General features: G+C 40.8%; 1 protein-coding gene and 1 long non-coding RNA gene across 3 annotated transcripts in view; one reads left to right on the plus strand and one right to left on the minus strand.

The window, feature by feature from the left end:
* scn8aa (sodium channel, voltage gated, type VIII, alpha subunit a) overlaps nt 1–17,576 on the plus strand; it is a 46,650-nt gene extending 29,074 nt beyond the window's left edge. Inside the window, exons 21-28 of the mRNA XM_071476098.1 lie at nt 381–554; nt 5,058–5,180; nt 9,985–10,269; nt 10,629–10,682; nt 11,291–11,428; nt 11,529–11,633; nt 11,778–12,048; nt 12,170–17,576. Coding sequence (XP_071332199.1) covers nt 381–554; nt 5,058–5,180; nt 9,985–10,269; nt 10,629–10,682; nt 11,291–11,428; nt 11,529–11,633; nt 11,778–12,048; nt 12,170–13,329 — 2,310 coding nt within the window. The 3' untranslated portion in view covers nt 13,330–17,576. The remainder of the gene's footprint in view (nt 1–380; nt 555–5,057; nt 5,181–9,984; nt 10,270–10,628; nt 10,683–11,290; nt 11,429–11,528; nt 11,634–11,777; nt 12,049–12,169) is intronic.
* Nucleotides 17,577–20,158: 2,582 nt separating this feature from the next.
* LOC139619931 (uncharacterized) lies at nt 20,159–24,592 on the minus strand. 2 transcript variants are annotated; one of them, XR_011690695.1, is made up of 5 exons: nt 24,223–24,592; nt 21,455–23,965; nt 20,988–21,140; nt 20,561–20,727; nt 20,159–20,376 (listed from the first exon to the last, which is right to left on the minus strand). It is a non-coding gene; the product is annotated as an uncharacterized lncRNA (long non-coding RNA). The 2 variants fall into 2 exon arrangements; XR_011690694.1 differs by having other exon boundaries at nt 20,159–20,727.
* Nucleotides 24,593–25,629: the final 1,037 nt, after the last annotated feature.

Consider the following 25,629-nt stretch of genomic DNA (forward strand, 5'->3'; position numbering starts at 1 on the left):
ATGCAGTCAGTTTGGTTGCTGAGTCCCAGAGCTGCTTGGTTGGGAGAGGGGCCAGGGGCGGCAGTGATTAATGGACTGTACCATTTATCAAACATGGGATCTATTCTGGGGATGGAGTGAGGTCTTGTTCTCAAGCAGGTCAAATGCTACTAAAATAAGAGCAAAGACTGCCGCAAATCTACATTAGCTGTGGAGTTATTCGAAATATTTCATGCAGAACAGATTTTTTGTTGTTGTTGTTGTAAATCATCGTTAGTGATCAGCTGTGAGTGAGCTGTACGGCTGTATACAATTTCATTAGCAGAATCATAAATCACCTGGTGTAATATTTCTTTTGCTGTCTTCTCTGTGGCTGACAGAAGTTTCCCGTTTCTCCACAGGCCTTTGAGGATGTGTACATCGAGCAGAGGAAGACCATTCGGATCATTTTGGAGTATGCCGACAGGGTTTTCACCTACATCTTCATCCTGGAGATGTTGCTGAAATGGGTTGCCTATGGTTTTGTCAAGTACTTCACCAATGCGTGGTGTTGGCTGGACTTCTTCATTGTGGATGTAAGTCCAGATCTTATTTCCTCTATCGTTCGTGGTAAACGAGAACAGAAGAGTAGTTACTTGGTCCTCAACCACACCCTGGTCCAACAGCAACACACCGGTACAAAGATATATACAGTCTGTTAACCAGCAGTGTTAAGGCTAATGTCTAAATATATTGTATGAATACCACATAGATACAAGATCTGATGTTTCTAAAACTCTATTGTTGTCTGTAGGGTGTGGTTAGGTTTGACAGGTCAGGTTATAAACTGAATATCGGCTTCATGACATGTGATAGGTGACTGGGCATATTGTGTACAATCAAGAATCATCTTTATTTTATTTCTTCGTGCTGTGAGGACAGTGTTTTACAGGACTGTACCGCCGTCTGTCCATATCAAGTAAACACATGCCCGTGTCGCCTTTTACAACTCCATCAAGCAACAATCCCAATTTTTACTTGGTTGATCACTCTGAGATGCTTGAATATGTACAGCAATTATTTGCTCATGAATCAAAAACACAATTATTGCTTTGCCACAAGCACAAAGCGCAAAAGTCTATTTTCTCTACTCTACTTCTCTATTTTCTCTAATTTTCTGCCAGGAACAAGTGATTCAAAACTGAATACACAATTATTTAAGCATGGATGCCGACACAAATTACAGTCAGCCAATCAATAACAGACCTTATTGATAACAACCATATTCAAGTCACGCTCAGAGCAATGGGACCTGTCAAAGATGTGTCTTTACCTGTGTCTCGGACCTGTAGGATGTTTGATATGTGCCTTTGTCCTCTCTCTCTGTGTACTTCTCTGCTCCTTGTGCCAGTCAAGTTTGAAAGACCAGAACAGGGAAAATTCTTCACTCTATTCTTTTGCAGTTACAAAGACTGTATTATCACCAGTTCATCTAATTTTCAGACATTAACTTAGACGGGGTTAGCTGCAGTTGCTGAGATGTCCGTGACAGATTTCAATTCTGAATGAAGGGGTAATATGCACTGAGTGGCCAAAGTGGATAGAAGAAGAATTTCCCTGACATCTGACTTTCTCCTTGAACTAACCACCTCTCTGCAGTGTCCAACACCTCAGCCAATACCTGTGAATGGACTCCTATCAATGGCCAGAGGTTGCCATGTTGATTCATTATAAACTCCTGTAACCCAGACCCCCTGCAGCAAACACACTCTTTACATACCACAGATAATCTACACTTTTAATATCGCATTTTACAGCAATTCATTTATCTATTTAACAATTTGTATGGCTTAAAATTACACATAGGTACTGTAAATGACTCCCTAAAGGAACAGCACACAGCTATGTTTAATTTATACTTTCAAGGTTGACTTGTACTGCAGCACACATAGAGCTTGTGGCGATTATAATCCTACCACACTGTACTGATTCTGGTTACTGCCATTGTATACTCCCTCCCTTTAGGTGTGATCTCAAGCCTGACACTTGGGACAGTGCAGGGCACTACATTCCCCAAGTTGTGAAAATGTTACAAAGAGTGACATCCCTCCTCCTCCCCTCTTTCCCCGTCCTCCTCCCATTCCCTCTTGAAAGTGTAACCTCAGGAATGTGGTGACATTGTGCTGAGATGTAATGATGGTGGGTGACAGGCGGCCGGCGGTAAGTTTGGTCTTCACTAGCGCTCCCCCTCAAAAAAAAAAAAAAAAAAAAAGACTTGTGCTTGATGAGTCTGATGACTCTGGGTTGTGTTGTGGCCTGACTGTGCCTCTGCCGTCCTGTGTTGTGGGGTAAAACCATTGCCATGGACTCAGAAAGGGGGGGCACCATCATTAGACCAGCCTGTATTTCTCTCTTTGTGTGAGTGTGTTGCTCCTCATTTCCCTTGTGTTACCGTATCTTTCTGTTATCCATTTGATATGTGTCTTCTTGATTTTCATTATAAGTATATATGTTTTGTATTGTATTATGCATTTGGCTAAAATGTCAGGGGCAGGAAATGTAATGTCAGAGAGTTAAGTCAGTCTAATGCTAAATCAGTTTGCTGCATTTTTGATGTAGAACGGCACCAAATATTTGCAAAGTAAATACAAACATCTGAAAATTTGTTGCTTACATTTTAGAAATAAGAATCCATATGTATCTAAATTTAGCTGTTGAATTTATGACAACATAGTTAGGGTAGGTAATTCTTGATTAATAGTGATACTGAGGTGTGTGAGCGAGAGGCTGATAGGTGTCATACTCCATTCATCTTTCTTTTTCACTCAGATTATTATCATTGTTTTGTTGTGTTTTTCCCTTTGTTTTTAGTTTGTTTTATTTCTGTGAGGTTCTGGTTTGTGCTGTCGTCATCATGGGATCACAGCCCCAGATGTCATTGGCCTTGCCTTGCAGAGCTCTGTGAGAAGGACGCTGAGGCACTGAGGCCGCTACTTCACAGCTGGCCCAGCAGGGGGTCAGAGGCCAGGCACCCCAAAGGGGGGCTCTCCAAGGGGTCAGGCTGAAGGTGACAATTACCCCAAATACTGTAGTTTAGATAAAGGCAAAATCTTTATTTTACTGTCTTCCTGCCAGAACAGCTGCTAAGTTACTCAAGGGGCAAGGTTATTGATTTGAGTAGGGGCTTTGTGCCAAACAGTAAGTACATGGAGGAATCTCAGCAGAATCTAAATAAAGGCCAGATGTTTGAACAGTGTCCAACATTTATAGTAAGAAGTCTGAATCTATGCTGACACCTTTGTAGCTGTTCTCTCCATAGTCTTAATGGATTCCACTCCTGAATGGTTGAAATGTTAATCTCTTGTAATCTATATTGATAAAGGCATCAGTCAAAATGAAGATTTTGCCTGTTACAATCCTCCCTCCGTGACTTTGGTAAGCTTTGGATGTTGTGTACTTCTTGCGGTGAGTTTGACCGGTTGGTGTCGGTGGCTGGTTGGAGGTGCTTTCACATGTGTTTACTGTTGATATTTTTCCTTATTTGTAAGGAACTGGTATTCCCCCTGTTTCAGTCCCTATAGCATCCAGACCGAGAAAATTACAGTTAGGAAAGAAAAAACAGGATACAATTCTTGAGGATAATTTACTCCTGTGATTGTGTACTAATTACTAAACAAACAATATTCTCTCTATTTGACTGAATTCATAAGACTTGGAGGCTTATTTTAACATAGCTGCCCACCCACATTTTGCATCTTGAATAACCTACATACAGCCAAAGAATACTTCTCTACAAATCTTCCCTGTGCCGCAGACAGCTTGTAATGGCCGCCTTAGCACACTTGAGGTGACTTCATCAAGGCTAAGTCATTCCTCTGCTACTTACCACCCGTCAAAGAACATTAGTGCAGCTTATTGACCACACTCCACAGTCCATTTTCTCCACCGGTAATGAGGCAATACTGTATATGTGTTCAGCTTAGATCAACTCTATGGACCAGAGCTATAGGGGATTTGCAGTTACTATAAACCATAACTCAGACCACTTTGCCTAAATTTACATTGATTTATTACAGTGATAAAAGCTCTGTACGTTCACAATCGTGCTGAGAATGGATGTGTATACAATTTGTGAAATAATGGCTTAATTTAAGGATTTTTGTTGAGAGTTTTAGCTAATGATGAAGCGTTCTTTGGCTGCAGCAATACCTTGGTGGCTGCTGCCGGACATGAGAGGGGCTGCACCAGTTTCTTTGAGGTTGTGTTCTGTTATTGTTAACCATTGTTAACTGTGTGTAACTCGACTGTACTCTGTGTATTTTTGTCCTTTCAGTGCCATCCAGTGCTAATAACTATATCTGGTCTGCCCTTAACCTCCATCCCTGTTTCTTGTGCGTGGTTCATGTGACTGTGGCTCTCCTATTTGACTCTAAATGCTGTGTGACAATTTGATGTCTGACAAAGCAAATGGCAAAATGACACACTTGTACATGTTTACTTGTATTCTTTCTCTTAGGTTCCATTAGTTTGTCTGTCTTAAATTATATGGGATTTTATGCCTCAGCCCAAGAGCGACAAGGAGAGACAATGTTAGAGGGGCAAGGGTAAGGCTCTCAAGTCTGTTGGGTTTTTATCAGCTTCTACAGGGTAACCTCTCTCCTTCCCTCCCTCCCCAACTCCTCTCCCAGTCCCTTCGCTTGTATCTTTACTAAATCATGTAGCACTCTTTTCTGCCTAATTTACCCTCTATTTGAGTCTTATGTCTCTATCTCCTCTCTCTCTCTCTCTCAACCACAAATTTCTTTGCAGGTACAAAGGACTTTTCACATCTTGTCAACTGCCCCAAAATAACAGACAAACAATCCCTATGGCCTACTGCTACTAAAAATACTACGCACATAAAACCTATACTAAACATTGACCTTCTCTCTCAGTGTATATACATGTATAAATGCAATATTATACATGCATATACATGCATAGATTTATGTGTGTATGTCAAGCAACTCTCCGCCTATGCCAGGGCCGTCTCTCTTCCCTAGTGAATATTCTCACTTCTAACAGTTTGGAACCTCTTTTGCTTCTCTGTTTTTGTGTAGGTGTCTATAGTCAGCCTTGTAGCTAATGCGCTGGGCTACTCCGATCTAGGCCCCATTAAATCACTCAGGACACTAAGGGCCTTGAGACCCCTCAGAGCCTTGTCACGTTTTGAAGGGATGAGGGTAAGATCCAAAGCTAAGCAGCTGATCCTTCCGCATGCCCATTCAACAGTTTAAAGCATGCTAGAACTGATCTAAAACAAACTATGAGGACAACAACAAAAAAAAAAAACTCCATAATATTGGGGGATTGTTTTTAAAACCAGGAAATGAAAGCCAAGAAGTCACCTTTCCATGCGCAGTCCTGTACCATGCCTTTTGTTAGAGCGAAACAACAAGTCATGATGCAGCTGGGAGACTGAGTAAAGTAACAGTGAAGTAATATTGTCAGCAGAATCACATGCATTTCAATTGAATTTCTTAAATGAACAAAAAAAAAGAAATCTACATACAAATGGATTTGTTTCTTAATAGAAAAATACCCAAAGAGCAACAGAAATATCTTTCACAAAGCTGCCTCATCACATAAGTAACAAACTAGAAATTCTGATTACCTCATCTTACTTTGTTTCTTCTTGATTGGCCAAAGTGAATGCGAAATTGGTCAAAGCTAACCAAACTTACATGCCATTTCATATAGAGCATCCAAATCAACAATTAGTTCTTCATTTGGCCTGATTCTCAATCACTGCTTTCAATTGAGAACCCCCCTCCTCTCCACATGCCCCAACCCCCCCCCCCCTTCCCTCCCTTCCCCTCCTCTGCTCCCATAACCCCCCCTCCCAAACCCTCTCCAGCTCACACCATCCTTCAATGCATTTGGCATCGAGAACAACCAGCAGGAACCGGGGAGTTGCAGGACACCAAAACCTCTGCCCAACCAGTCACACCAAAACTCTGCATGCAGGGCGGCTGCTGAACAACCACTCAGAGGAATCTGTCTTATTTGTAAGATTCAGTGGTTTGCAGAGCATAAATCGCTCGCTATGACGGCACCTCTGGTTGCTTCAGTCGTCTCTTCCTAAAATCCACAGGTCTGATTGGGTTTCTCTGTGACTGGTGGTAGCGATAGGTTGCACCTGGTTGTTGTCACCCGTAGTCCCTCCTGTCTTTTTCTCTTTCTTTCTCTCTCATCTCTCGTGATCTCATTCTCTTTAACTTCTCACTGTTCTTGGACTGGTTGCCTTGTCATCTAGTTTGAGCTTCTTCTCTTCACCTCAGACTCTCCCCTCCTCCTCCTCCTCCTCCTCCTCCTCAGCCCCACATGTGCAGCACTGTGCAGCACCCAACCCACCCTTCCCCTTCCTCCTCTTCTTCCACACCCCTTTATCCCTCCACTACTCACTCCATCTCGACCCGGTTTCGGCTGGGCCGGACCACTGGAGGGTCACCACACTCTCTCCTATTTGTCCAGGATCTTTTTGCATCAGGGACTGTGACAGAAACCACACACTCACTGTGTTGTGGCTTTGGGAGGAAAGTATTTGTTAAGCTTCTGTCAGTGTCAGCACCTCAGGTCATACCATCGGAGCGACTGATCTGCTACCAGTCTATTCTGGTAGCAGATTATCACTGTAAAGTTTTCTGAACATTGTCCATATTAAATACTTAGAATCATTTTTAATGCTCCTCTTTGGCAATGCACACAGAAGCTTAGCAAATATGCTAGGCTGCCATTTCACACAAGGCATTACTGCTGTCATGTCATGGCACCATATACTGTAGCACATACAGCAGGCCCTGGCTTCCTGTTGCCTTCCACTCCCACGGGAAGTGAAACTGGGAGGCAACAATAGGCCCAGTTCAACTCTGACTTTGAGTTCTGGGTCTGGGTGGGTGGTGGCCTATAGGTTGACTAGCACCACAGCGTTCAGGATAACACTCTCAACCCTAGACAGACAATGTGTCACCCCTCTTTAGTACGTCCCAAAAATGACAGACCAGCAGGAGAGGAAGGCCTGTGTAATCATTTAGTGGGTGGATTGGTTGTAGATGAATTTAATCTTAAAATTGGACTCACATTGGAGTCTCATTCATACTAATATCCAGCGACTAAAATGTGATGCCGTTGCTTTTGAGCAGACATCAATGTTTTTAGGCCCTGGATAGGCTTTATGGATGTTGTCATGAACGTTTCAGTGAAATTTTTATAGGTTTAACTGTTAATTTTGGGATGGGAAATAGAGCTGTCAGTAAGATGATGTCATTTTTGGGGTTGGAAATCATGGCACATTTGCTTTAGTAGAGTGTAAACATATGAAGTACTGATTGCCCTAAGAATGACCTCATTCACTGGGTGTATGTGGTAAGAGAGGTGAGGGTGGCCCAGTAATGCAAAGGGAAACAAACAGAGGAATTTGATCCTGCTGTACCAATTTTGTACTACAATGTCTATGCTCATCAATTGAGTCACCATTTTGTATGAACTGAAAACAGAATATTTGAGGTCAAAGCAATAAATAAATGAATAGGGAAGAACATGAATGGAGAGATGACACCGTATGAAAGAGATTCTGGAGAGTTAGAATAATGAGAACTTGTACATCCTCGCTGGTTGAGTCTTATGGCATGATGCATCGCAGAGGCCAAAATGTCTCAACAGCGCTGATCGAGCAGTGCTTCAATTGGACACATTGCACTGCTTAACACGCAATGATTATGGGCTGTTCTGACTTTGTACTTTGCTCTCTCTTTCTCTTAATGCTGCTTTGTAATCTCGGTCTAATCTACTTTTTCGAGTAATGCATTGTACAGGAATGTCTAGCCACCTTTACCCCACTTTCATTAAATTCCCTTTTCTCCTGAGGAACCTACTGAAGTTTAACTTACATCCAAAGATTTTAAAATGAAAACAATTTGGTTATTTTTGCTTAACAACCTATTAAAGGTATTAGTCATCATGGGGCCTTTGGATAAAACCTCTGATCCCCGCTCACTTCAGTGGCTTGTCTTCACTATGAGCAAAATATATTACAGATGTTACAAATGTTGTATCTTAAAAATCTCATATGGTGCTGTAGATATTTGTCAGACACCCAAATAACACGTCAATATGAGAATGGCTCGTCAGACACACAAGCAAGGCTTCAGCCATTATCTCTTTAGCCGCTATCTCTCTATCCACACATTTCTCTATTTATTTATTTATTGATTTGAGCAGTTCTTGAGATTGCACAATGCCATGTAACACGCATGTAATATAACTGCCGATGCACATTATGCATTTTTGAAAGCCATTTTCCCTCTTTCTGAGAATGCTTTCCACGCAGCATGGCCTAATTCTTTTTTTTAAACACTGAATTTTTGAAAGCAGTTCAATTGTACCTCAGATCGAGCAAAGAGTCATTCTCTCAGCGAGTGCAATGGCAACACTGTGTGTGGGACAGACTCAAATTATATTTGAAAAATATCCCAAAGTGATTTACTTTTAGTATTTTACATCTGAAGCAATATTTTAAGAGTGTGTCCTTGGTACACCACCACATTATGATTTCGTATCAACACCAGTCAGGCTGTGAAGGTCGTGTACACGTTGAGAGAATCCTGCTCTAGAGCTCCTCCCTGTCTGTCTATAATGAGGAGGGAATATGGCTCCACAAAACGAGTCTGCCAAAGACATGCATGCTCAGCTGTCTGCCTGAGAGCTGCTGGTCGGCCTGCCTAACACTGGTAGTGAGCGGTTCACTATGTGCTGAGCTTATTACTGGCTATGATTAATCTATGGGAAACCAGATTGATTGTTAGAAAGTACTAGGTTTTGGGGTGGTGGTGGGAGTTATACTATTTTTTGTATTGCTATAGTATTGTATTGTTTAACTTGGGATAGTTATGGAAAAGGATTAGTAAGATCTAGAATATTGACTGTCTAAGGTTGGGGTGATAAGAATGGACACTTCATAGTGGTATGGCAAACACTTGTGATTAACTTGTAAGCTTTATAAAGCAAACATACAGAAACAGACGCACATCTAGTTTGTCCAAATATTATAAATGGTATTTCTTACAACACTGTCAAATGCTCCCAATTATTATTTCATGTGTATTTTATAATTTTGTATTTACATAATTAATAACTAGAATTTAAATGTGAAATACTAACAGGAGCATTTAATGATTTTGTGAGTCCCTGGAGAGATAAAGCTCAAGAAAACAACCACTGAGAATGTGTGTGTGTGTGTGTGTGTGTGTGTGTGTGTGAGAGAGAGAGAGCGAGAGAGAGAGTGCATAAAGCAGTGTTGTATGGGTAACACTTTATATATCACATTCAATATCTGTTTGTGTCCATAGTACTTGTTATAGTTGCTGACAAATACACTTAAAGACTTAGATCTGCTTAAAACTACATTGTAATTTGTTTTTAACCATCTACTACATGTTTACATACTACTTGTCAATGCTAAATATGAAAGTGGTATAAAAGTGGCTGTAATCATGAAATCATTAGAATTCACAATATTATTATATCTTTTGTCTTTTAATTAGTTGGACATTTTATATCATGAACATGTGATTCTTACAGAACTTTTATATTGGTATTTGCCTTCGTACACGTGTTTGTGTGCCTATGTGTGTGTGTGTGTTTGAGTATCCCTTAAGCATTTCTAGCCGCATGCTTCAACAGATCAAAGAGCATCTCAGAGTCACATCAGTGCTGCTCTAATTAGAATGGGACTGATACAGCGCTCCTTCCCATTAATTCCCTACACTTCAGTATGCACATCACAGTGGTGTGCAGTGCTTATTTATCGGCAACATGAAATCATAATAGAATTTAACTATTGCTCTTAACGCCACCTGTAAATAGCTTTTCTAAGTATGAAGTGTGACGCCATAACAGTATGTAGTGTCTTGACAGGGGGGCTGAATGAGATTAGTCTGTTTCCTGGTTCTCACACTGTCATATCCTGTCTTCCCTGGTCTGGTCTAGGTGGTAGTCAACGCCTTGGTGGGTGCCATCCCTTCCATTATGAATGTGTTGCTGGTTTGCCTCATCTTTTGGCTGATTTTCAGTATCATGGGGGTCAACCTGTTTGCGGGCAAGTACTACTACTGTTTCAATGAGACATCAGAGGAATACTTTCCGGTTGACGTGGTCAACAACAAGACCCAGTGTGAGGCCCTCATTAAGGAAAACTTTACGGAGGTCAGGTGGAAGAACGTCAAGATCAACTTTGACAATGTGGGCGCCGGCTACCTCGCCCTGCTGCAAGTGGTGAGAGTGTCACTCCTGCTCTCCTCTATAACTGCATTTCTTGTTTCACACTGACTTGGTTTCTTTTCTCATTTTCCTATGCACTTTTCTGTTTTTTCTGTTCAGTTGTTGCTTCAAATTTCATTTACTATCACGGTACTTTGAGGCTGTCTATTGTCCGTGTTCACTCTGTATATTTGTATGTTTCTCCATGCCCTTTTCTTCATCCAGTTATATCTTTCCATGCACAAGCTCTCCCACAGGACATGCATCAGTTTCGGTTTGATTTTGAGTATTCTTTGATTTCAATTTAGAATTTTCTTGGCATTATTTGTTTTTGGTTTCTTCAAATGTATTTAGTCATGTTTCTCTTTTGAAAGGCCACGTTCAAAGGCTGGATGGACATTATGTATGCGGCCGTGGATTCAAGAGAGGTATATTCATTGCTTCTTCAATAAATATTTTCATGCTCATTTAGAGCATCTCCTTATATGCCAGGTTGTTAGCAAGCAGGTCTTAAATGATTAGTTGGGAAATATGCTCACTCACTTCTTTGCTGAGAGATAGATGAGTAGTATGAAGTATTAAGGTACTATCAGCACCCGGCAAATTTAATTTAGCATAAAGACTGAACTATTTCTTAGCCAGGACTAGTTGCCAGGCAACCAGTGGAGTCTAAATCAAGAGATATTTCAGTACATTACCCCCTTTAAAACTGAAAATTTGTTTTACATTTTGGTTTTTGTATGGATTAAACAAAATAGGGATAATTAGTGAACTTTAGAGGTGCTGATGAGCAGATTTTGTTACCTTTGGACAGAAAAGGGCTAGCTGTTTCCTCCTTTTTTGATCTTCGTGCTAAGTAAGCCGGCTGCTGGCAATAGCTTCATATTTATCGTACGAGTATGAGAATGGTATTGGGGAATGGTCTTTTCATCTAAGTAAGAAAATAAAAAAGTGTATTTCCCAAAATGTCAAACAATTTCTTTAAATTGTGTTAATAAAATACATCACTACTTTTAACATTGTGACTCCCTTCAAGGTGGAAGACCAGCCCGACTATGAAGTCAACATCTACATGTACATCTACTTTGTCGTTTTCATCATATTCGGCTCCTTCTTCACCCTCAATCTCTTCATTGGTGTGATCATTGACAACTTCAACCAGCAAAAGAAAAAGATAAGACCCGTTCTGTCTCCTAATCCTTTATTTTGCCTCAAGAGTTTCCATTTTAAGTACCAGAATATGATTATAACCAAATCTTTCTTTATTCCTTTACTTTGGAGGTCAGGATATCTTCATGACAGAGGAACAGAAGAAGTACTACAATGCCATGAAAAAGCTTGGGTCCAAAAAGCCACAAAAGCCTATTCCTCGACCGCAGGTATGTTTTTTAAATTTCTTTTAATATTTTTTCTTGGGGTTACTGCTTTTGACCAAGTGTTCAGATTGTTCAGCATATGATGCTGTTGGTTGAAACCACAGTAAATCTGGACTTCATTCCTCTTTGTGTCCTCCCACCTCATAGAACAAGATCCAGGGAATGGTGTTTGACTTTGTTACACAGCAAGTTTTCGACATCTCCATTATGATGCTCATCTGCCTTAACATGGTCACCATGATGGTGGAAACAGATGATCAGTCAAATGAAACGGAGATTGTCCTCTACTGGGTCAACTTCATATTTATTGTGGTCTTCACCATGGAGTTCTTGCTGAAGCTCTTTGCCCTTCGCCACTATTACTTCACCAATGGTTGGAATATCTTTGATGTGGTGGTGGTCATCCTGTCTATTGTTGGTGAGTGAAAGAGGTAGAAAACATGAAGCAGTGAGGATGTCACTTGAATATGTCACCTACAGAGGTCTGTTGTATCCTGATTGTATTCTCCTCATTTCTTGCCTGTTTTCCTTTCCCTTAGGTATGTTCTTGGCTGACCTCATTGAGAAGTACTTTGTATCACCAACCCTGTTCAGGGTGATCAGGCTGGCTCGTATTGGTCGTATCCTCCGTCTGATCAAAGGGGCCAAGGGCATTCGGACACTACTCTTTGCTCTGATGATGTCACTGCCAGCCCTGTTCAACATTGGCCTACTGCTTTTTCTGGTCATGTTCATCTTCTCCATCTTTGGCATGTCTAACTTTGGTTATGTAAAACACGGAGCAGGCATTGATGACCTGTACAACTTTGAGACCTTTGGCAACAGTATGATCATTCTGTTCATGATCACCACGTCGGCTGGATGGGATGGCTTGTTGCTGCCGATCCTCAACTACCCACCAGACTGCGATCCTAACTTGGAGAACCCTGGTACATCTGTGAAGGGCGACTGTGGTAATCCCTCAGTGGGAATCTTCTTTTTTGTCATGTATATCATCATTTCTTTCCTGATTGTGGTCAACATGTATATTGCCATCATCTTGGAGAACTTTAGTGTGGCCACAGAGGAAAGTGCTGATCCACTCAGTGAGGACGACTTTGAGACCTTTTACGAGATATGGGAGAAGTTTGACCCCACTGCCTCTCAGTTCATTACTTTTGCCAAGCTGTCTGACTTTGCAGATGCATTGGAGCACCCACTTCGTGTGCCAAAGCCCAACACTATAGAACTAATTGCCATGGACATGCCCATGGTGAGTGGCGATCGCATTCACTGCCTGGACATCCTGTTTGCCTTCACAAAGCGTGTTCTGGGTGACAGTGGTGAGTTGGACATGCTGAGGCAGCAGATGGAGGAGCGCTTTGTCGCAGCCAACCCCTCCAAAGTGTCATACGAACCCATCACCACCACCCTCCGCCGCAAACAGGAGGATGTCTCTGCCAGAATTATCCAGAATGCCTACCGCGCTCACCTCATCAGGCGCGGCATCATCTTCAAGCGCCACACTTTTACCAACAATAAGCTTGAGAATGGCGGGACCAACCAAGAGAAGAAGGAGAGCACACCATCGACAGCTTCTCTGCCCTCTTACGACAGCGTGACCAAACCTGACAAGGAAAAACAGGACGAAAACAAGGAGGAGTGGGCCAGGAAAGAGAAGGACAAAAACCAAAAAGATGAGTGGGAATCCAAGTGTTAGGGTTCAGTGACTCAAAATCCGATAAAACACAGTGAGATGAGACTCTGAGCCCAAACCCAACAAATGTAGAAAAAGTGATCATTTGCAAGTAAGAAAAAAAACATCAAAAACATACAAAAAAATGTTTACAGACTCAAATACTACTGAGGCAATGTGGTTTCTTATGTCGTCAAAGACAGCTGAACCAAACACAATCAGTTTACCGTGGAACTTTTGCTGCATAGTGATCGAGTTCATAGAGATGAGGAACAAATACAAAATGAAAAACAGTGACTCATAGTGTGCTGGCCAATGACACACACTTCTTTGGGGACCAACTGCCAAGGCACAGAAATCTCTGCTAGATGATTGGAGAATTGCAAAATCCCTGCCACCACCGAGTGTGGAACCCCCCAGCAAAGCTCCAATGCTACGGGACTGGATCACACAGATCCCACTAGAACTGTGTTAGCAGTCTAAAGGAGGGTCTGTAACCCTGAGTTTACCATCTTTATCAAGAAGAAAACAATAATCAACCAAGCAAGTTTAGCTAGGAAGGAAACACTTGCGAGGGAGGGGGAAACCCAGAACTGCAGACAAAGATTTTTTTTTGTTTGTTTGTGCTGAGTATACTTGCATCTTTACATTATTTGAGCAGCAAAAAAGATAACATTTAGCCCTTGTCACTAGTCTTTTCATCTCCTCTTTCTTATACTGACACTAAAAAAGACATTTTCTACATGGGCTTTCACACCGACCGGGTAGGGGTCATTAGTCATTGTTTTGACTTGGGCTGAAGGAGACTTGCTCAGACCGAGTTCCAGATAAATAATAATTATTGTGCTCGTTCAATGCATAGAAATGACTTGCATGAAGGCATGTTTTGATCAGGAATCATGCATGAGTAATCATAGTCCACAAGACACTAATTCTCAGACCACTGCAGTGGCTTGACTATAGGTTTGAGGCTGTCCACTGGGAAAAATAATGAGAACTATAAATGGAAAATGAAGATTATGGATAATGATATATAGAATATTGGGGGAATGATATTCGTATGATCCTGCCCTTCTTTAGTTTTGTTTTTCAACTGACCTTGATCTTTTAATTCAGCCCTTCATTAAAATTTCAGGTGAGTGAAGGATGTAAGCACTCAGAGGCAACGTTTCAGTCAGATCAGCCAACAACACAAACTAGAAAAGGTTTTTTTTGCTGCTCTGAATGTGAATAGCTAAGAAAGAGTGTGGAGTGTCTGAGTATTAGGAAGCAGAGTATCCTCATGTTGAGGATGCACAGATTTGGAGGGCCATGTCAGTAGTCCTAAACCAAATCTGGGGCTTACATCTCTTTGTCTTTTCCATTATACAGTCACTTTCCTTACTTTCCTGTGGTCCCTGTTATGGCAATGAGAGCAGATGATTTTTCACGCCAAGGAATCCATATCTGGCACCAGTAAGGATCTGGTGCGCTGGCTCTGTTAATAGGTATCCCATCTACTGCTGTACTTCCTGGAAGGGACAGAAATATGGTTTTTATTTTCTGCTTTGTTTTGATAATAATTTTGTTTTGGGCAAGAACAGAAAACCACATGGTTCCTCTTTTGTACAGATCCACATCAGAATTTCCCAATGAGTGATGTCTTAGGTAGTGTTTTTTGGACAATTTGAGTTGGGAGCTTTAGAAAAACAAAAAGCCTTGAAGTCCTTCTCTGATGTCCTTGTGATGCAATCATTCTCAGAAAAGGCTTCGATCAGTGAGCGTGACACTGACCATCTGAAACAGCAGAGTTAGCAGAGAATTATCACAAGGACATGCCTTGTCGTGCCTAGCATGTATGGAAGGTGGATGGCCATGAAGGGCTTGTGGTTTTGTTTGCAGAATCAAATGGATTTTGTTTGATATTACAGGGAGGTGGATGGGTGATAAATAACACAGCATAAACGTGGACCAATAAATAGGTAGAGCCCCTCCCTTCAGGGTTTTAGACTGACTGCCATGAGAACAAGAGAGAAACACAAGAGCAGAAAAAGAGAATAGTGCTTTGGTCTGAGTGCTGAAAGTCCCATGTTTGTCAGTGTATCATTGTGCTTTTGTGGGACCTCTTAAACACTGTGTGGTGTTGGACCCGGGCTCGCACCATCTTTTCACATACTTGCAGGCTTTCAAACGCTATCACCCGCTTCAAAAATAATTAGTCAGAGATGGAGGTAGAAACCTAACACTTGCCGAGATAAAACATCAGCAGGCCTCACATCGACGCAGCTATGTTGTATAATAAGCGTTGTGGGTGTTTTTCATAAAACAAAAAACAAAAAAACCTGAGGCTTTGTCAAGTGGTTGACAAGACACAACTGCCTCCTTAATGTGTTCCTGCCATTTCTTTTCTACACAGGAGTGATGGTCCTATTTATAAGTGGATGACTGGACATAAATCTGGCATCCATTGTCACACCACTAATGCCATTTGGTGTGTTTAACACTGCCTGTACCAGAACCCCCTGTCTGTAACAATAACTGAGGTCTGTTTACAATATGAGGTCTCCGAATCAGTTTGGCTGCTGCACACTGAAACCAAATACATTCCCAATGAGAACCACAGGAGGAGTGAGTAATGTCATCCAATTTACCCATGTTCATCTTGGATGTAATGTTTTAGAATGATACATTCACACTTGAAAAAAAAGAGAAAAAAAAAACAACAAAAAAACAAAAACAAAAGAGAAAACACAAAAACATATATGTGTACAGTGCAGGCTATGATGTAAATTGCACAATCGCTGAAAAAGAACGAACTTTTTGAGAGAAACTATAAATATTGTATTATATTCTTTTATTTTATCGGCATGCTTTGTTGTGTTTTTTTGTAAATACGGAATTTTAAAAATGTTACTACTAATAATCAAAAAATGAATAATAACAATAATATAGAATGGCTTCCAGCTATGCCCTTTGTCACATTTGTTACCTTTTGGATTTTTTGAGACACTTTTCACTTTGTTGACAGAAATTGAATGAAATATAGATATTATATAATACAAAAGATATATACATGTATACATATATGTCTATATGTATATACATAAAACAGAAGAACACTGTTTGTCACATTTGATTTATGTGCAACACGTTCAGTGGATGTCTAAAACTGGTTGTTTCCAGCACCCTTCTATGTTGGGGAATAGCTCATGTGCGATGTTACTGGAGCTGCTTGCCATGGATTGTAGCCTGATCATGATGAAAGGATAATGTTACCAGCACATTTCTCACTTACTGTCATATCTCTCACCTTCACTGAGTATACAGGACACACCCACAGTCACAGACACAAACACACACACAGGTGACCCTCCTCTCTGCCCACCAACTTTACCGGTGATCTCTCCCCCGAGGACGTCAGCTGGAGTTAAGTGACTGCCTCGTCCACCCTGAGACGGTACCAACCCCAGCCCCCCCCCCCCCCCCCCCCCCCCCCCCCCCCGACCCCCCCTACACACACATCAGTGCCATTACAACTCAACGTGCATACAGTCATGTACTTGCTTCTCATCCTCACATTTCTTTTGATGAATGGTTTGTTTTTAGTGTTCCACTCAATGGCATGTGCCTTTTTTCTGCTTTTTCTGCGAATTTGGATGTCGATGCCACACTGAAAAAAAAGAAAAGAAAAAAAAAAAAAGAAAAACAATAACAACGATAACAAAAAAAAAAAAAAAGAAACAAAAAACATGTTTCCAAACTGTGGAGGGTGGGGATTTGAGGGTGAGCACAACATTAATCAGGGATGTCGAGTCAGAAATACTGCCGGAGGATCATCCAGACACCCCACTTCATCTTAATATTCAACAATGTGTGATGTTAACAGAAAAACAGCTAACTCAAAAATGTCCTGTTCTTAGTGCTATGTGTGTCACCCACTTGGCTTGTGAAAAAGCAGCTTGCCTTCTATATTTCTGTTTTATTTCTTCTATGTTTCTGTTTCCATCTGAAATTTATTTTTGTATCAATATTTGATTATAGGACTCATTCTTTTTTAGCATGGTTTATTATGGGCGTTTTTTGTTTGTTTTTTTTTTTCTTTCTTTTTTGCTGAAAAATTAAAAAGTGCTTTTCAAACTGTTGTTATCATTTGACACCGTGATAGAGGATATACAGTACAATATGATGGTGTGTTGCACAACCACTTGGACTCTTGGTAAGAATATATGAAAGATTGTCTTCATTTGAGCACGAACCTTTTTATTACCAATAAAGCAGCCTTCCAGTTACAACTTGTGTTTGCGTCTTGCTGAAATGTTGACTTCTGAATGTCTTTTTTGCCTTTTGTCTTTCCTTCAGGCGGACTTCAGATTCACTGTGTCCACTCTAAGTAGTGGTCACCATTTTGTGTGGATTATTTCACTTTTGTGGTGCTCTAAGAGGATGCAAGTGGATTACAAAACATCCTGTGAAATGGAGCTGAGTGCCGCTGTGGTAACAGGGTCATGAAAGGCAGCCTTTCAAATGTAATGGACTTATGGATTTGTTAAGAGCCCTGTGTTAACACCCCCCTCACAGGCAGAGGATGGACTATAGCCCCATTATTATGCAGTCCATCTGTCCTGTGATGCTCCTCTTTGTGGTCCACCATAAAATAAATAGCTCAGAAGTATGATATTACAGTTGTCACCCCCATAACCTCACAGCCTTCTGAGCTAGCCATCTTGGGAGATATTGATCTGTTTATGTTCTGTTTTCTGTTGGTTTCCCTAAGGTGGAGGAGGGTAAGAAAGTCTTTTTGGAGAGTAGGTGGAATTGTATGTAAATGATGCGTGGAGTTGTCCTCGGGCAGTGCAGACACTGAATAGATGGCAAATTCTCCATCCCCTTTCTTTCCTCCCTTTTTTTTTTTTAATTCACATTACAAAATTTTGTCTCCCTGGATACTTTCTCTCCCTGAAGTCACATGGTTTCTTTTCAACTCCCAGTTATCTCCCTCCCCCTCTGTCATTCCTCCATCTCCCTGGATTTTTGTATGATTTTTTTTCCAGATTTATGTCTCTCTGTTACCTATCATCTAGGCTACACATGCAGGGAGTGAGAACCTGCTCCTCATTGACCATCGACCCTCACCTCCTGGCTTCACTGAAATGCTCCAGGATACGTGTGAGAGAATGTAGTGAGGTGGAGAAGAGGGAGGGAGGGAGAGAGAGAGAGAGAAGGAGTGAGCCAGGAAGGGAGGGGCGAGGTAAGGAAAAGAGAAGGGGAAGGGAGGCGGTGGAGCACTGCAGTGCAGATAAATTAATGCAGCAGTCGAGGCTGAGTCAGCAGCACACTCCCAGTTTGGCCCAGTACCTCCATCGGCTTGTGCCCATGCTGCCAAGGAGTCCGGCGCTTTACCGGCTCCCCCTCTTAGTTAAAAAAAAACAAAAACAATCACACCAAAATATGGACATTTCAACCTAAAATCAGGCTCGTTACCGGCATCGGAGCGCGGTAAAGCGCCGCCGGCAGCCGTTGCTGCTGCAGATTTTACCGCAAAGACGAACAACCAATGCCCGGGTCTGAGGCTCTCTGGGTGGGGCTGCATCGGACAAGGGCAACGCTGACGGGCGTGGAGCGAAACCATACCATAGAAATGTGCTCGGTGTGCAGAGGAGCTCGACCTAATTCGTGGACAGCCACACCTACACTCCCCTCTCCTCATCCTCCTCCTCATCATCCTCCTCCTCCGCTCGCCTTCCTCCCTCCCTCTGAAGTGTGTTGCCACATAGCATGTGGTTTCTCTGTGGGTGGACCTGAGCGTGGCTAAATATAACGATTAAACGTGTCACAGTATTTTCTTTGCCATGATTAGTTTTTTTTTTCTAAGGAGAAGCTTTGGCTTTAATACACGTGTTGGTGACACTGAATGTTATAACAGTCCCTTAATCACAAATGAGAGCTATACATCATTTACAAGGGCTCTTCATCCATGACGATACAATGCCTGCATTATATTTCTGTCCCAGTCTTTTTCTTCCTCTGTCCCATTTTGCTGCAGTCCAGCTGGTAAGTGTCAGTAAGTGCACATAGCTAGCAGGAGAAGGGGGGTTTTCCTACTATCTGATCCCATTTCAACCCTTGACTGAGATCAGAGGGTTGTGTTTGTGCTCTTGTGGTGTTCCCTCCCTTTCTCCTTTCCACCCCCTCCCTCCTTCTCCCCTCCTCCCCTGGTCTCCCTTTGTCCCCTGCGACTCAGACCGAGGAGGGAGGATGGAGCCCAAAGAGGGAGCTCTCCATAATGGCTATGGCCAGAAGCCAAGAGCCCCCACCACAGCTGCACCCTCATATAACTCTACATTTCTCAATGAGAGAGGAGGCACACACACACAACTCACCCCCACCCACCCCCACCATCCAGGCCATTCCCAGCACACACATACACATAAAAACCTACACCACCATCACCACCACCACCACCACCAGTTATAGCCATCAGTTTCTCACCATCTACTTGAAATCAGCCAGCCCCTCCTTTTCACTAGACATTAACTCCATTAGCTACTGTATTTTCTCCTTGCACTCATTGCATAACTTCATTGTGCAACAATGTAAATTTGTGTGCTATATACAGTCTGCACTGCAAAAAGAAACAAAACAGATGCCTTTACACCCACACGCAGTCTTTTTTAAGATTTCCCAAATCAGCCTGAGCTGCTTGGCTGCCTGATTTTTCTGATTTGCTGAACAACAGCACCCACCTCTGGTCAGCCCCATGTATGTATGAAATGTGTTATTTTAAAAGAACACAGGTGACTAAATACTGCCTCATGTAATACTTTGGATAACTTTGACAGTATCTATCATCAATCTCTAATTTCAATCCAAAACACGACTTTTTAAGATTTTATTCTAAAATCTTAAATAGTTTGAAAATACATTTGTGCGCATCACAACATCAAAGGCATACAGGTGAATTAACAATGCATTAAAAAAAATAAATCTTGCATCTTAGTTCATGCTTACTGCAGAAAATCAAAATAAGATGCAAAAAAAAAGCCTGCTTTCTCTGTAAGGTGCGGGTATCTGAACATGACTGCGCAGTTTCTTCTGAAATTAAAAAAAAAAGAAGACATTTTTAAATAATAGTAAGTCTGTAGATGAACTTAAACTTTGAGGGAAATAATCCTGACATTTCAAAATAACAAGAAAGTCAAAATAAAAAGTTGAACATCTTGATTATTTTTCTTCATTTTGTTACTTATAATGGAAAGAACAAAGTGCAAAAATGTACCTTTTATCTGAGAAAACCTCAGAATAAATAAACTGAGCAGTATTTTCTAGTTTGTTGCAGAGGGCTCGTCTTCTTTGATGCTGCTGGCTGATGTAAAGCAGTAACAAGCATACACTTTATCTGGAGTGTCTTATACTTCTGGGATGTGGAGCATGTCTTCATGACACCTGTAAAACATATACGTAGAAAAAATAAGGGGAAGTCAAACAAAACCAAGATATAGCCAATCTAAAATACTGACACAACCTGTGAACATTTTTTACTTTGATCCAAAATTAAAAGATTTCCGCACAGTTATCTTGAACAGTTAGAAACTGTTTTAAAGAACTTCTCTCCTATTTCTTTTCATTCTCACGCTACCCTCAGTCACGTACAAACGAAAGCTTTATCACCAAAGCCTCGAGATAAATGTTGCTTTTCAGCTTACCTCTCTCGTTTGGTGCTGGCCAGCCACTCCACAAAATCCTTAGCCTTAATCTTATCAAGATAGTGGGTGAAGTCGCTGGTGAACGTCCCATCTGCATGCCTTTTTAGGTTTTGGATGAAATTTTGTCCTTTTTCCACCTGATATGAATGCCATCTAGGAAAGGAAGAGCTGATGAGTAAATGTTCTTAGTTTTCAGTCAGTTCCGTTGGTGAACATCACGTTGCATATTTCATACACAGCTTCACAGTAGACCAAAAATATTTGTGACATCGGTATATTTATTTATTTATTTTTTTCAGCAAAAATGAGACTAAATTTACAGACACTGAAAAACCTGTCTCAAACTATCAAATATTGATATCACAGAATATCTCTATTTTGCTCAATCATACAAAATTAATAAGTGCTGGTAAGTGTTCGAACATACACGTATCCAATAATTAAGTAGAACGAGACTGAAAACATACCTTGCTGGTCTGGTTTTATCCACAACCATCTCTTTACTGCTCGAACAGAGGAACAGGACCAGCATACACCACATGAGTAGGCTCATCCTTAAGTCACCTAGTTAACACATAATCAAGAACACAGACACAATGTTTATCTTGCTTAATTATTTAAGAAAAGAAAACACTGCATTTCTTAGGATAGGTTTAGGTCTGAATGAACAAACTCACCTTTGGAAACTCTGGCTTGCCTCCAATGAAGTGCTGTACTTGCTTGTCTGGTGCACATGCAGTGTAATATTGATGAAGAAGCCCCTCTACAGCTTGAAACAACACCTTGAAGATACACTGGGAGTGGACTAAACAGCAAGTACTGATTATCTCTGGTACTTTCTAAAGACAGCAGGTGTCCCAGTGTGACATGCAGGTCACCTCCCACAGATGATGACCCTCCTCCTCATTACGGTGGTCTAAGTCATAGCTGATCTGAGCTAGAATGGCATGTAGTCACCACAAAGGGCAAAGGTCACAGCCCACTCTGACTTACTCAGACAGTAGCAGGTGTGAAGAAACATTGTCGTGGTATGTGACATAAAGAATATGACTCCTAAACTGCATTGTTCACTTCTTTAATATTTTATATCTAGGCCATTGAGTGTAGTCAGTTGCAGTGTTGCAGTCTTCCAGGAGTTGATACTAATATTTGGATGAAAATTTGAGAATACTGGGGTGGATATTTTGATCTGGCTTTGCAACATAGAAAGAACTTTTTATGAAAGCATAAAAACAGACAGTGATGGATGTATATTTTACAAGTTTTTCTTTTCTTCTCCACCTTCACCACGTCACCTGTAAATGCATCCGTTCAACAGTCATTTGTTGTTTTTCCCAGAATGTATCTGTCCTGCATCTGTTAAGTCAGTGTAAGTGCAATATTTGCAATATTTGACCCATTGAGTAACACTGACAATAAATTAATGTATTATTTAGACTGTATAAGTCAGGGCAGCAATGTAAGTTATAGCAATCCAAAAACTGTCCCAATTGGCACATGTTTACGTGCAGGCAAGAAATTCCATAAGTGAACAAAGACATCAGCTGTCAGCTGTCATCACCTCTTGTAACTTTATCACACAGATGTAGTTGGTTGTGTTGAGTTAATGTTGATATAGCTAATTCACAAACCATTTATGATAACAGCTTACTACTAGTTGTGTGGAAAACCAGAACAGCTGTTTTGAGGTAGGTATGTATAATATATTATCTGCATTTAAATGGGTTAGAGTTCGGGTTACGCAAAACCCATTACTAGAAACAAATTATGCTAAAGCTAACGCTAGTCAAAAAACTTTAAATTGCTTTGGTTTCAACCAAGATCACCTTTAGACTTACCAGGCAAGGATTTAATGAGCAGAATCTAACACTGTAAAACAGTGAACCACATTCATTCATAGCATAAAATGAAATAATGAAGTAATACAATTAAAACTTCCACAACATCTTAAAATATAAATATTAATAAAACAAGGGGTTATTTGAATTTGTAAGTACTCAGTTTAAATTGCACTGATCTCTTTTCATGGTGGCCGATGGTGCAGAACTTGGTATAGATTCTGGCAATGGGCTCGGTTGGTTATCAAGTTCAAAAGGAGCTGACCACACTCACCTACAATCAGCTGGACTTTTTAATTTACAAATGTGGGTGTGCACTTCTTCACAGATATACGAACAACTGAGATAATTTAACAAGGTAGTACTGCCCTTTATACAGATCCACAACAAAAAGACAGAGGTAGACTGTGCTGATACACAGAAGTGAATGATATATGCAATCAACTGTACTCAAAAAACAATGTTCATTTGCAATCTCCAATCACTGGTTGCAACCAGATCAGCCAAAACAGGAATTTGGTTTTTGTGGAGGCCTGAAGATCTAAAATTGTCCAGCAACGTACTACAAAAATTGGAAAAATAGGAACCTCTAAAAAAAAAGAAACAACCCCAACAACTGTGTAGCATTCTCTCATATCTGCCACCCCTTGTGGGAGGTCCAAACCCCTAGGTTGGGTCTAGTCCATAGACCATTTATCATTGCATAACATAGCATAGCATAGCATAGCCAAACTGTGGTTGAACAGTACTGTTCACTGTTTTGAGATTCCTAAAGAAGACCCATCTATTAACAAGGAACATTTTTTTGTGGTGTGCAAAAAAGATGTTTAACCTGTTGCTCTTGTATACATCGTAGGATGGTTTAGGATGTTGTAATTTGCTTAATATTACAGTTGGTACAGTTGGTACAAATCGTACCCTACATTCAAAACCAGGCACCAAATTTTAGCGTATTCTCATGTAAATGACAAGTTAGCTATGGCTTTTGAGTTTGACTTTCATTTCATTGACTTTCTTTTGGGCTGCATGATAATATTTATTATCGATTTGCATGTCAAAAACCCAAAGATATTCAGTTAACAAATATATGAAAAAGAGAAGCATCTAATCCTCACATATGAGCAGGTGAAACCAGCAAACCTGTAACAAACAAAATGACTGAAACAATTAATCAGTAGTCACTAATTAATTTTCTGTAGATTGACTAATCAACCAATAAATCAACTGATCGTTTCAGCCCTAATTCTTACATGCTTTTTTGCTAGTGTTATCACATCATGGTTTGATCTATTTCAACTTTTTTGTCTTGCAGCAAATGGAATATGAAATTATATCATTTCAATCTTCACAGGTAACAGGTTAGCCTGTGAGGGTGTTTACTACACCTGACTACTCACCTTGAAGACGTGACCTTTCCCATCTCAAGGTAAGATTTTCTTTAGTCCACAAAAACTTGATCCTTCAGTTTGGTCTTATTAAAATTAAAGGGTAGTTGTTCAGATCCTGGACAGGCACTCCTACTCATCGCTCTCCCTGATTTGTCACATACTGTTGAGGATGTGACACCGTCTAGTGAACAACTGCAGAAACTTACCAACACCAGGAGATGGTAGGAAAAGGCTGAAGATAGTCTCTTTGTTGTCTCTTGATTATATTAATACACACGACTTAATGGCTATAAAGTTTTGCCTTAAATGTTTGCCAGTTTCTGTATGGTGGTGTAGTTCTAGGCTTTGGCCACTAGGTGTCAGACTTGACCACACAACAGTGGCGTGGTCGCCTGTGCTCTCATGTTGAGGATCCCATCACTGTTATCTCCACTGTAGAGTTTCTCAGCCTCTTTTGGACCAGATTCTTAGGTTTTAACAAATTAACAAGTCATTATCAGGTATGTTCTATTTTCAAGGGCACGGAGGGAGCTGCAGATGGATTGTACAAAAATGCTACACTAATACACTTGAAACATTTATTTTACTTTTGTTCGAAAAGAAAACTAACAGATATCCACTAAGGAAATTACTGGGAACTTATCAAACTTTTCAAACGTTTCTCTATGTGTGTCCCAGACCTAAAGCATTCGTAACTGTGCTCTTGTATTTGTAGTCTTAAAGCTCCAAAGACCTGCTTTGTATGGGCCTTGATTGTAAATTGGACTTTTAGATGCCTGACATACTGAGATACATGAACTGATGGAAAAAGCAAATATTCAGTTTGGTCTGTCAAAGAAGCTCTGGTAGCATGGATGGTGCATGGTAGCAGGATAGTGCAGTAATGTAGTATTCATGAGAAGTGTGCTGGATCCTTGGAGAAATATCCAAACATCTACCTTACAACTCATGATCACTGTTTTCCTCTGGCATTACCCCTGGGGAAGGAAGGTATAAATGTTTGAGTCTATATTGGATATATATTATCAGGGAGTTCAGTGCAGGGATCATATAGCTGAGGGTCATGCTTACAGGGGCTGCAGTTCTGTTCTCTCTGCTGCTGCTTGATAACTTGGTGCTGATTGATACATTAATATTGCATTGATCTGCTCCTTCTCCTACACACAGGGGCACTCCTTTACAAAGCATCACTTAAAGGCTATCTAAGGGGGAGACAGCATCAAGTTTCCCCACTGAGTTTAGTGTTGTTTTGTGCTTGATCTTATACATTTTACATGTATTATCCCAACTGTTTTTTTTTTTTTGTTTTTTTTTGCTGTACCTCATTCAGATGGTAACTCTAGTTATGAGACAGAAACAGAAAGAAAGTGGAGGCCATAATTAAAAACGTTGCATTTTCTCATTACTTTTTTAATT

Source organism: Trachinotus anak, unplaced genomic scaffold, assembly GCF_046630095.1.
Source record: "Trachinotus anak isolate AG129_WGS33_773 ecotype Australia unplaced genomic scaffold, CSIRO_AGI_Tana_v1 ptg000004l, whole genome shotgun sequence".
Taxonomy (NCBI): Eukaryota; Metazoa; Chordata; class Actinopteri; order Carangiformes; family Carangidae; genus Trachinotus; species Trachinotus anak.